Here is a 13,402-nt window from a genome sequence, read left to right on the forward strand (position 1 = left end):
CCCGTCGGTTCACTTTACTGGGATTTAACAGGGGGGGGTTCTGTTATCAACGAGGCTGGCGCCCGGGACTTTTTCGGGATATGAACCAATAACTCCTGACCGGATAGGCCTACACATATCGAAACAACAAAAATACACAGGAGAAACTTTGAAGCGCTCAAGTGAACGCCTGGTTTATTTGGAGCAGAATTCAAAACTATCCACATAAACACGCGGGGATGTCGAGGGGAGCACAACAACCTATAGCATCCCAAAGTTGGGACTTGTATATCTAGCAATGAGAGGTAAGGACACAATGGACGTTCAGAGGAGACGAATTTGGTAACATAAGATTTCCAAAAATGACTCCAGTATTCCAGCTGAGTCACGCAACCGAATGTTGGCTTTCAACATGATCCTCTTTTGCCGCAAATTCCGCATTATGAGGACGTGAACGCTGGTAGAGAGGGAGTTTAGTGTCGTCCCATCTGATCTGAAGGCTCTGATCTGACATATTAATGATTTAAAATGTTAAATCAAAACTATCAGGGTGCTGGGGCTCGGCCCGGATTGAATGTGAAGTGGACAAAGTAAACACATTTATGAAAGAACAGAGAAGTTATGCTAGTAAACAAGAAAAACTATTCTGTTATTGTTTAATTGCGTGTTTAGTACTGTTATTATGCATTATTATATTTCTTTGTGTACGTCACAGAGTGCTAATGCAACAAGCCACAATACAACTTTTCCTCAAATATGTATCTAGAAATGTTTCCACTTTATTAATATCTACCTTTCGTTTTTCAGTTTGGATAGAATAGTGATAGGCCAACATATCAGACAAGCAGATTAATAGGCGGATAGTTGGCAATTTTGGGATTATCGGTATTGGCCGATATTTGTGCCTGCTTGGCAGATCAACGTTAGTTTTTGATCCCCATTCTGTCACTTGTTATAATCCACCAACAGCATTGCCATTGAAAATGTTATTATTAATATTCATTTTAATATGAAATTGTATAATAAATGAGCAATTAGCCATCCTGTTCTCTAGATATTGGTATTGACCATCAATGTAGACTTTTTTATTATTTTTTAAACAGTGAGAGAAATTTACGGTGAAAATAATTGTGTATTGTGCACAGGTCCCAGCAGTCCTTACTGCTTTTGAAATTCCAGCCTCTTTGTGATCCAACAGACTCCTATTGATTGTTGCCTAAACCCAGTTTAGAGAGAGAGGCTGTGCAGTGTGATATCATTTTCCTCATTAGTGTATTAGGCATTGGACTTTGATGTGAGGTTGTACAATGTTTTTTTTTTTTTTTTTTCATATGCAGGGTTTAATCTGGTTTGAAGTTACAAAACAGGATAATTTTCTACATCTTTCCTTTTAAAAAATCCGATATACAGACAACGTGTTGTCAGAAAGCAGTCATATAATTATATTAGCTTGCTTGATGAAGCCAATGTACTGTAATTGCACAAAATTAGGTTAGGGTCTTGTCAAAATCCCAAGACCAAAATATCTGACTGGAACTCCTCCTGTAGCTGTTAAGCTACATGCACAACAACTTGGCACAGACCTTCAGCCTGTTCTGAATTGGGTTGCTAATATATCTTTTCAAACTTATCATACTTGGGGTTTTCCCATAGTGGATGCTTAAAAATCCCCCAAATACCTTAGACTTCCATTTTAAATGTCAGACAGTAATTCCTCCTAGACCTAGAGCCTTCAGGCTATGTCCTCTAAACTCGGCAGAATTCTTTAGACTGTTCTGCCTTTGTATGTAGATTTTTTTTAATATAACTGTTTAGACTTATGGTTATCTTATTGATCAGACCATCCATCCATCCATCCATCCCCTTAAAATGTGAGCTTCACATTTTAAGGGGACATTATGATGTGAGATCATAATGAAGTTTTCATTTCCATCCATCCATCCATCCATCCATCCATCCATCCATCCGATATTGTGTCTTCATACAGCTACAAGACATTAACATTATTTTTGTACTAGAGACTGCAAATTAAAGCACACATATGACACACTGGCATGATTTCATTACACCAACGGGATCTGTTGATTCATAAATTCACAATCATGTTTCATGATTCTTCTTCACTTGAAATGGTAAGTGGATATATGATGTAATGACAACTAAAAAAAATAAAAGGGTGTGTTTTAAAACGAGTTTGTTTTGCAAGTGGTAGTATGTCATTTTCCTGCTTAGCTATTTGCTTTAGATAATGATTAAATTGAATGAGGAATGTAGCATTTGTTTGAAGTTGTATGTTGAAGTTTTGTTGCTCTTTAAATGAAATTCTGTCAAAAAAGTATTTAAAGGAATAGGCGATTCTGAGTTCAATACAAGTTAAACTCAATCGATAGCATTTGTGGCATAATGTTGATTTCCAAAAAAAAAATTAAAAAAAATAAAAATATTTGGACTAATCCCTCCTTTTATTTAAAAAAAGCAAAAATCGAGGTTACAGTGAGGCACTTACAATGGAAGTGAATGGGGCCAATTTTGGAGGATTTAAAGGTAGAAATGTGAAATTTATAATTTTATAAAAGCACTTACATTAATTCTTCTGTTATAACTTGTGTATTATTTGAGTTTGTTTAAATTGTTGTTTTTACAGCAAACTAATAAATAACTGGGAATCGGTTTGCGGCATTATGTCGTCATGGCATAAAGTTGTAATACTGTATATAACTTTACTCAGAAAAGGTTAGTAAGCGATTTTATTACACGAAAATCATATTAACACGCATGTTGTTTACTTCATGTGGCTATTCTTTTAAAACAGTGAGCATTTAAATGTATACAGTTTGAAAACTTATTCATTTCAATTTTGTGTGCTTTAAGCTGGCGCCACACTAGCACACTCGGAATAACTCGATTTCGATCCTCAGTCGATTGGCCTGTCACATTCACCGATTAAGAAAGGAGGATATGACTGCCTCTGCACTTTTTCAGCACTTCACTATCATGTCCATTTTGTCCCAGCCAATCAACCTGAAGCTCGCAGAGAGCAAGAGCACCGTGTGAACATAATTTCTTGGCAGCCATTGCAATTTGTGCTTTATCATTTGTGGTTGCACACAGAAAGAAGCGGAAGAAGAAGTGGCGAAAGGTTTGGACAAGACCAAATTTGCGAGGTCATGGACAATATGGCTTGGCAATTCTCCAGTGGGAATTAGATGTAAGAACATGCTCATAACAGTTGCTTAATGCACGCGTGATAGTTTATTAATCGATATTAATAGACGGTTAAGGCATAAACCTTGAGTTACTTATTTCGCAATAATGACTGGCTAACTAAACCTATTACACAACTATGTTTGAAAAATATAGACATAAAATATTTTTGTACATATTAGACCGTTTCACACATAATTAAATATAATTATAAATCTACCACCCCTGGAGTTTGCAATTTGGAATCCCAGGGTGTGCTGAGTGACTCCAGCCAGGTCTCCTAAGCAACCAAATTGGCCCAGTTGCTAGGGAGGGAAGAGTCACATGGGGTAACCTCCTCCTGGTCACTATAATGTGGTTCTCGCTCTTGGTGGGGCGTGTGGTGAGTTGTGTGTGAATGCTGGTGGATGGCGTGAAGCCTCCACACGCACTATGTCTCCATGGTAACGCGCTCAACAAGCCATGTGATAAGATGTGCGGATTGACGGTCTCGGACACGGAGGCAACTGAGATTCATCCTCCGCCACCCGGATTGAGGCGAGTCGGTACACCACCATGAGGACTTTGCCCAATTCCCAAAGCGCTCTTTCCAAATTGGGAAAAAAAAAACAAAAAAACACAAAAAAAAACACAATACATATATATATATATATATATATATATATATATATATATATATATATACATACAGGTGCATCTCAATAAATTAGAATGTCGTGGAAAAGTTCATTTATTTCAGTAATTCAACTCAAATTGTGAAACTCGTGTATTAAATAAATTCAATGCACACATACTGAAGTAGTTTAAGTCTTTGGTTCTTTTAATTGTGATGATTTTGGCTCACATTTAACAAAAACCCACCAATTCACTATCTCAAAAAATTAGAATATGGTGACATGCCAATCAGCTAATCAACTCAAAACACCTGCAAAGGTTTCCTGAGCCTTCAAAATGGTCTCTCAGTTTGGTTCACTAGGCTACACAATCATGGGGAAGACTGCTGATCTGACAGTTGTCCAGAAGACAATCATTGACACCCTTCACAAGGAGGGTAAGCCACAAACATTCATTGCCAAAGAAGCTGGCTGTTCACAGAGTGCTGTATCCAAGCATGTTAACAGAAAGTTGAGTGGAAGGAAAAAGTGTGGAAGAAAAAGATGCACAACCAACCGAGAGAACCGCAGCCTTATGAGGATTGTCAAGCAAAATCGATTCAAGAATTTGGGTGAACTTCACAAGGAATGGACTGAGGCTGGGGTCAAGGCATCAAAAGCCACCACACACAGACGTGTCAAGGAATTTGGCTACAGTTGTCGTATTCCTCTTGTTAAGCCACTCCTGAACCACAGACAACGTCAGAGGCGTCTTACCTGGGCTAAGGAGAAGAAAAACTGGACTGTTGCCCAGTGGTCCAAAGTCCTCTTTTCAGATGAGAGCAAGTTTTGTATTTCATTTGGAAACCAAGGTCCTAGAGTCTGGAGGAAGGGTGGAGAAGCTCATAGCCCAAGTTGCTTGAAGTCCAGTGTTAAGTTTCCACAGTCTGTGATGATTTGGGGTGCAATGTCATCTGCTGGTGTTGGTCCATTGTGTTTTTTGAAAACCAAAGTCACTGCACCCGTTTACCAAGAAATTTTGGAGCACTTCAGGCTTCCTTCTGCTGACCAGCTTTTTAAAGATGCTGATTTCATTTTCCAGCAGGATTTGGCACCTGCCCACACTGCCAAAGGACCAAAAGTTGGTTAAATGACCATGGTGTTGGTGTGCTTGACTGGCCAGCAAACTCACCAGACCTGAACCCCATAGAGAATCTATGGGGTATTGTCAAGAGGAAAATGAGAAACAAGAGACCAAAAAATGCAGATGAGCTGAAGGCCACTGTCAAAGAAACCTGGGCTTCCATACCACCTCAGCAGTGCCACAAACTGATCATCTCCATGCCATGCCGAATTGAGGCAGTAATTAAAGCAAAAGGAGCCCCTACCAAGTATTGAGTACATATACAGTAAATGAACATACTTTCCAGAAGGCCAACAATTCACTAAAAATGTTTTTTTTATTGGTCTTATGATGTATTCTAATTTTTTGAGATAGTGAATTGGTGGGTTTTTGTTAAATGTGAGCAAAATTATCACAATTAAAAGAACCAAAGACTTAAACTACTTCAGTCTGTGTGCATTGGATTTATTTAATACACGAGTTTCACAATTTGAGTTGAATTACTGAAATAAATGAACTTTTCCACAACATTCTAATTTATTGAGATGCACCTGTATATATAAATATATAAAATAATTATAATGTATAATATAATTTGTATCCATCTCATCAACTGTCGAAGATAAGTTTAAACAAGCCAGATGCTTTTTTAGTAGTTTGTGAAGTGATTATCTTAGCACAGAAGGTCAAGGGATTATCGACCTCCTGCTGGCAGACGCTAATGTTTCCCTCCATTTGACCTCTTTGATTTTGTAAATGCACACACCCTAAAAATCTGTGGAAAACTCAGCTAGTATGGCGGTAGCTTTACTGTAACAACTATTTCGATTTTTCAAAGAAAAGGAGTGACAAGTCAAAATTTATTTTTGTGATAATCAATATTATGCCACAAATGCTGACATTTGAGTTTAACTTGTATTGAACCTGGATTATTCCTTTAAGGACAGTAACTGTTAATCAGAAAAGGAAAGTGTTTCAAGACAAACTCTAATTTTGGCTTGACAAAGCCTTGTCTGACAGTTTAGGAAGCCTTGAAATTTGAAGGTAACTAGGGCTTATGTTCTTTGAATACTGACAAATGTAGATAGATAGATAAAGTACTGTGCAAAAGTCTTGGGCACATAAGATGTTTCACAAAAACATTTGTCTTAAGGTTATTTATATCTTCAGCTTTAGGGTGTCCATAGGAAATATACATTTCCCAAACATTCCTTTTGCAAATAGAATAGAATAGAATAGAATAGAAGAACAGGGAGCCTTGCATCAGATGACGTAACCCCAACAGAACCCCCCACTGAACATCGAGTCAGTCTGGGATTACAAGAAGAGACAGAAGCAACTGAGACAGCATAAATAGATAGAAGAACTGTGGTGAATTCTTCAAAAAGCTTGGAACATCCTGTCCGCCAACAACCAAGAAAAACTGTGTCCAGGTGTACTTTCACAAGTGCCTAAAACTTTTGAACAGTACTGTAGTTAGATAGATAGAAAGATAGAATAAAAGTAACCCAAATACTCCAGAGGTTTAATTCATGTCTTCTGAAGTGATGCAATCACTTTGGGTAAGAAAAAGGATCAATATTTCAATCCTTTTTTACTGTAAATCTCCACTTTAACTCTACCTTTGAGAATATGTAAGGGGAGATTTATAGTAAAAAAAAAAAAAAAAAACATTTTTCTTCTGGAGACATGGATTAAACCACTGGAGTTTTATGGATTACTTTTATGATGCGTTTACATGCATTTTGGAGCTTAAACATTTTGAGACCCATTCACTTGCATTTTATGGCTGAAATGTTCTTCTAAAAATCTTAATTTGTGTTCAGCAGAAGAAAAAAAGTCATACACATCTGGGATGGCATGAGGGTGTGTAAATGATGAGAGAATTTTCATTTTTGGGTGAACTGTTCCTTCAAAATGACAAAAAAAGAAGAAACAGTTTACTGAAATGTCCCCCCCCCCCAAGTTGTATAAGCATTTGAACACTGATACTATATCATAATTATAATTAATCTATTTTTTATTTATGTGAAATTATAAGGTTTAAAGTAGTTTTATGGTAATAAGGTTTATAGTAGTAGTATAGTATTTTATATCCACCAATGTACGATAACATTTTAAAATTTTACTGAGATAAAGGCAACTAAATGTGTGCCGTAGTAGTATAGATGGACAACTAAACCTCTTCCCTTTTGTTACCTCCAACTTCCCTTTTTGTTACCTTCAGTGGCATATAACCACCTACATTTGCTGCTTCTTTCTCAATTGTTTATTATTTTTTTCCTTATCACAGACTCATCTCTTTCTTAGTAGCTGCTAAGTAGTATAGATAGATCTTCTGATACAGCGACAGACAGAGACACAGACCTTAGATAGATAGATAGAAAGAAAGATTCTCAGCTGGTGCTTATTTCTTTTAAGAAATGTTGATTGCAGGTATGTTTAATTTTGCAGAGTGAAGCCAAAGCATTTCCTTTGATTTCTATATCAAAAGGACAAACATGTCAGCTGTCAGACAGTAGGTTTACATAAGTGGAAAGCAGGCAAATTCTTTGGAATAGCAAGTATTTTTCCAAAGAATTTCTGGGCTTCTGTTTTAACATTGGATGAGCTCCCATGCTGGACACTTATTGGCTGATTTTCCTTCACTGTCTATCTGGTTCAAATCATCCATTTAAAATTTTTTTTTTTTTAATTTTAACATTAACTAAGAAATTCATAAGTTGGTACAGTTTATATTTGTCTACAAAACTAATTTCAAGCATTTAAGCAGAAGCATATAGATTAAAAGGTCTTTAGATAAATTTAAGGTCATATGAAACCTAAATTCAGTCATAGGTGTCCAGCCTATTGACCATTGTTTTTACCTTCCTTTGCTACAGGTTAACAAAGTTGTAGGTTGGTTGAAGATTGCTGACCATTGCGTCTTTGTGGCAAACATTGCATAGAACAGCGCCCTACTGTCTAAAATCACAAAATCCCTTTTATCATAAACTGAAGGGCACCCCATCTTCATCATCCCACACCTAAAGTCACAATGACGACCTCATCATTACGGCGCCAGGTAAAGAACATTGTAAACAACTACACAGATGCAGAGGTCAAGGTCAGGGAGGCGACCTCCAATGACCCATGGGGTCCTCCTACCTCGCTCATGATGGAAATAGCAGACCTAACCTTCAATGTGGTGGCTTTAACTGAGGTCATGGGAATAATCTGGAAGAGACTCAATGATCACGGCAAGAACTGGCGGCATGTGTACAAGGCGCTCACTCTACTGGACTATTTGATCAAGACGGGATCAGAGCGAGTGGCACAGCAGTGCAAGGAGAACATTTACGCCATCCAGACTCTGCGGGACTTCCAGTACATTGACAAGGATGGTCAGGACCAGGGCATGAACGTGCGGGAAAAGTCCAAGCAGTTGGTGTCTCTGCTGAGGAATGATGAGCGGCTCAAGCAAGAGAGATCCCAGGCACACAAGACCCGTGAGCGCATGACAGGAACCAGCAGTGTAGTGGGCTATGGATCTTTACCCCCTCCTTATCCAGGACGCCGCACCAGTCAGCCCAGCATGGCAGCACTGTATGGGGAAGATTATGGCAGATCTAGGGGCTCACCGTCTTCGTTTAACTGTGAGTGTGACTGTTCTTACTATTTGTGAATGACCGGGCTCACTGTGTACCCTGCTGAAAAGACCATGTTAGGGGTCGTTCAGATTGAACACGTTCCTATATTAAAAAAACTAGATGCAATGCAATGAATGAACAGAATGCAGGTGTCTCTAGACGCATTTCTAAAAGTTGAAGTTCTTTGTAACTTGACACAGCGTCTTAAAACACTGCGGTCCTGTGCGAGAAGCATGACCAAAGACGTAAAAAACGGACGCAAATACGCGTGAACGGCCCTTTAGATTGTCAAGAATTTCCATACTGGTCAAGGTTTGTTTAGGCTGGTTAGATATAGTGCTATTCAAATGAAGCTGGACAACCACCATGATCTTTCTGGTGAAGCTGGTTGACCAAGAAAGTCTTACCTGTTAAACTGGTCAAGTTGTCTTGGGACCGGCATCCAAAAAACAACATTTGCTGCTGATCAACTATGCTGGTCTTTTCAGCAGGGTAGGCACTTTCTTTTTGGATTGGGAATTGGTTTTATAATCAATCAGCTGTTGAAATTTTCTAACCCAGGCAATGAGTAATCTAAAAGAAAGATGTGTACATACTAAACCGAGAGACACGGTAACCCACTTTTAGCTCATAATATGCATGCTGCATTCTTCTGGAAGTTTTACCTCCTCATTTTTGTAAGAGTGTGATACCCACACATGCTTTCTCATGTGAAAACATTTTGATGTGGGTGTGGAAGACTCCAGGTAAGAGTTTACAGGAAATGTCTTTTACTTTGAAGTGGTAAAATAAAAGACTTTTCCTGTAAACTCTTACCTGGAGTTTCATGGCATTTGCCTTCAAAATGTGTAGGTCTTATCCTCAGTTTCACAAGCTAAAACGATTGGCTTGTATGTAGAATGTATATGAAAGGAATATGGAAACAACACATGACCTGGTTGGGCTTGATAAGTCAACAGGACAAAGCCTTTGCAATTTTGAAGTGGTAAAAACATCAGGTTTTGGTGTTTCATGGACATTGTCTCCAATATGTGTAAGTCTTTATGTTCTTGTCCCCAACAGAGCACAACAATGATCACCAGTTTTCAAAATAAAAATAAAAAATTCCATAAAGTTTCTCCATAGGCATTTCAAAAAATTCTTCAATAAAATTATAAGTTATAAGCCTTGAACCATAACCAACCAGCTTCGAGGTGAATCACAACAATATGAAAATCGGAGCAAAGAAAAAGATACTGTGACTGTGTACTTACATTCTTATTTAAGGGACTGACTCATCCCATGTGGCATTGCATGTAGAGCTGGGCGATAGTGCAATGAAATTTGTCACGATTTCTGACAAATATCCTGATGCTGATTGCAACAGTCATTGACAGATGATGATCGCCAATATTGGGAAATGACAAAACCATAGAGCTGTGATGTCGTCAAATATATGAAATAGTAGCCCAATAGTTATCATGCACATTTGTTTGTAGATACAAATCAAAATATTAAAACGTTAAAAGCATTACGGGTTAAAGAAGACGGTTATGTCCATTTTCACTGCCGACATGTTCTCTGAATAGCATTTTCCAGTTATAACCTACTCTCTAGAGTCAGACATAGCCTGTAACAAATACGCTATGGCTTAGCAATTATATTAAAAACAGCACATAAATTAGAAATTTTATTATTAAGGAAATACAGCCTGTCAGGAAAAGACATTACTGTGAAATGTCATTAAAGCAAAAATAATGAGAGTGAAGAAACATTGTGGTCTTTATAATTATTTTTTTCAAAGATTATTCAAAGCGCATTGCTTTGTGAGGTGGTGCATTCTATTTAAATGGATTAAGCCAAGGGAAAAGCCAAGGGAAAATTTTCTAATTTATACCCATGGAACAGCTGAGTTTGATTTTAAAGGGGAGGGAGAGCTCTTCTGATAAGCTTTGGTGGCCCTTTCTCAATTATATTCCAGTTAACATTGCAGACTCATTAAGAAGAGGGTTTCCTACATTTGTTTTGCAACCTCCGGATGGCCCTTGAGTTGGGTAAAATTTCCTTATGTTTTGTTTAAAAGAGATTGCAATGTTGATTGCTAATTTAGATTTTTATTAAATGAAATCACACTGGTGGCTTCTAAAGAAGCATATTTCATCACTTAACAACCTCAGTGCACTTAATAAGTTTAGTGTATGTGGAAAGGTTTTTATATTGTTGTCAAAAATCAATTTCTCTATGGAGAAAATGAATGGGAATAATTTTTTGTTTCTTGGACCTGACGGTTGCACTCTGTTTCAAAAGTTCTCACATATCAAGATCGGCTTGAATGTTTGCTGTCACTGATCATGTGATGCATGTGTAACCTTGGATCTGATATGCATCTACATTATTCCTATGTTCTGTTCGTTACTCCAGTTTAAAGCTCTTTTGCAATATATCTTTGCTTATGTTGATTAGTTGAGGTTTCAGGTTGTTGGAATAATTTTGTGTGCAATGTCATTTTAAAGCACATACAAGGATACTGACTCTATATATATATACACTATATATATATTTTAATGAGGAGATTGTTAGATGTACTGTATAAGCATGAAAATTTTGGGAAAGAAACCTAATCAAACAAGATCACAGATTTGTATTGTACATACTTTAGGCTATCCATAAAGGTATAAGATAGCTGAATTTATTTTTATACTTAAAACTAGAGTTATCAGAATTAAGCGTTAATGCATGCAATTCATTAAAAAAGTTTAACTCGTTAATTTTTCTTAATTGCAATTAATGCATTTACCATTGATACAGCATAAACCAGAATAAACACTTGTTGGAAGGGTGGAATCTTTGCGACGTGTCCACCCAGAATCAATAAAGCGCTTCCCTGTCAGTTAAAAAATGATGGAGAAATAATGCTTTTTGATGTACAAAACGAGCCTAGATGGGATTTGTGATAGAAATTGTGATAGAAAGTATTTTCAGCCAACGTAAGGAGCATTTTAATTACTGCATAAGCACGCCATGTCTTAACTATAATCAAAACGCTGGATGACACATTTTTGTCTTCAAGCGCTTTTCATGTGGAGTTCAAAGTGACGATTGACGCTGGCATTGACGCACTGACGCGAATCATGAACCCAGCTTCATGATTGCTGTAGCAAAGTGGATAGCCGCAGTCTACCAGCAGGTTATTGCCAGTACAGATGAATATTGTGAGGGATGAAAGATTAAGAGATTTAATGCCCATTGCAATGAATATGCCACCTTTGTGGAGACTAGTTCTTTCAATTAGTCAAACTCCCACTTAGACTTTGGGAAACGTTTAATGTTACTTTAATTGGTGCTATTTTAGTGCATTTCTATCTTTATTCTGTGGAAGGCTTTGTTTGGAAAATGTAAATAAAGCATTATAATGTTATATCTTTCCTAAAATGGAAATAAATGCATTTTGTCAGCAAAAAAAGTGTATATGATGTCAAATTTCAGCTTTTTCATAATCCACGATTAATCGCGAATAACCACAAAAATTATGCGATTAATAGCAGCACTATTTTAAAACCAATCTTTACTAGCCTAAAACCTGACTCTTCTGACAGAAGACATGTAAAAAATGGACAATAAAACATATCTACTGAAATTTCATATCTACTGAAATCCTGCCTTTGATTTTACAGTTTGGTTTCACTTTAACCAACATTAGACCCACATTTTTGACGTGATGCCAGGGATTTTGGGAAAGTACAAAATTTTCTTGTTATGCATTTCCATAGATCATGCAAGCTTTATGAAGGTGTTAGTGGGCACTGTTAACAGGGCCAGAATATCATGATTAGCCTGAATTAATGTTGTGATTTGTGCCACAGAGGTGCCAATGGTAATGTGGAGTTGACCAGACGTCTCCACTAATGCATTCCAGGCCAGACATAGGCTTTCAGTAGCACTGTAGTGGAAGTAATTGGAACTGGAAAACTGCATGGTACCATTTTGTGGTCCTTTCCCCTTCTCTAGACCAGGGATGTTTTGTCCGAGGAGGCAAGGGTGGCAGTACCAAAAATATTCAGATGAGATATTAATAAAAAAATACAAATAAAACAAAACAAATATAAGACTGAATGTGTAAAGCACCCGTTTTCATCCTGTTCTCACTCCCAAGGCGTTAAATACTGATGCTTGTGTAAGAGCCTAGCACGTAAAAATACAGACACCAAAAATTATAATGTACACCCCATCACCACCCCTCCCCTCCTCTACTGCCCCACACAGACACCCCATTGTTTCAAAAGCAGAGTCAAGAGGTACTTGCTGAAAAGAAAGCAATCACAGCCCGGGCATGGAACAACAGCGATTTTGATACTCGTTTAGCATTCGGTGGCGGTACCAGTCCTTTCTCTTCCAAACCAAGAGGTTAAATCAAGCATTTTCTCTTCTCTTCCTCCCAGCCTCCTCTTCCTCCACTCATCTGGCTCCTGATCTGGAGTGCGCCCGGCCGCAGACGAGCGGAGAGGAGGAGCTTCAGCTGCAGCTGGCCTTAGCCATGAGCCGAGAGGAGAGTGAGAAGGTGAGGTTCACACAGTGCCTACACACACACACACACACACACACACACACACACATTACCGCAGGCACTCTTGCTCTTAACTGGATCAGCATCAGTGGTTTTCAACTAGTTTTGTTTCAGGACCCAGATTTCACATCGGACATCAAGTGGAAATTTAATGCGATTATCAAATAGTTTATAGTACAAATGTAAACAAAAATATTCTTTATATCAAAATGGTTAATATTATTACTAGGGCTGACAGTCGATTACAAATATTAATAACACGAATTAATCGCAATGAATCGCATATATCAATATTTGCAGTGAAAGGCCCCCATTAAAACCACCTACCTAA

The 13,402-nt window shown here is 37.7% G+C and overlaps 1 protein-coding gene across 2 annotated transcripts in view; it reads left to right on the forward strand.

The window, feature by feature from the left end:
- Positions 1-13: 13 nt before the first annotated feature.
- epn3a (epsin 3a) overlaps positions 14-13,402 on the forward strand; it is a 34,172-nt gene continuing 20,783 nt past the window's right edge. Inside the window, exons 1-3 of one of the 2 annotated variants that reach the window (XM_051715889.1) lie at positions 14-284; positions 7,782-8,534; positions 12,947-13,065. In XM_051715889.1, coding sequence (XP_051571849.1) covers positions 7,937-8,534; positions 12,947-13,065 — 717 coding nt within the window. In that variant the 5' untranslated portion in view covers positions 14-284; positions 7,782-7,936. The remainder of the gene's footprint in view (positions 285-7,781; positions 8,535-12,946; positions 13,066-13,402) is intronic. The other variant, XM_051715890.1, reaches the window with a different exon arrangement.

Source organism: Myxocyprinus asiaticus, chromosome 14 (assembly GCF_019703515.2).
Source record: "Myxocyprinus asiaticus isolate MX2 ecotype Aquarium Trade chromosome 14, UBuf_Myxa_2, whole genome shotgun sequence".
Taxonomy (NCBI): Eukaryota; Metazoa; Chordata; class Actinopteri; order Cypriniformes; family Catostomidae; genus Myxocyprinus; species Myxocyprinus asiaticus.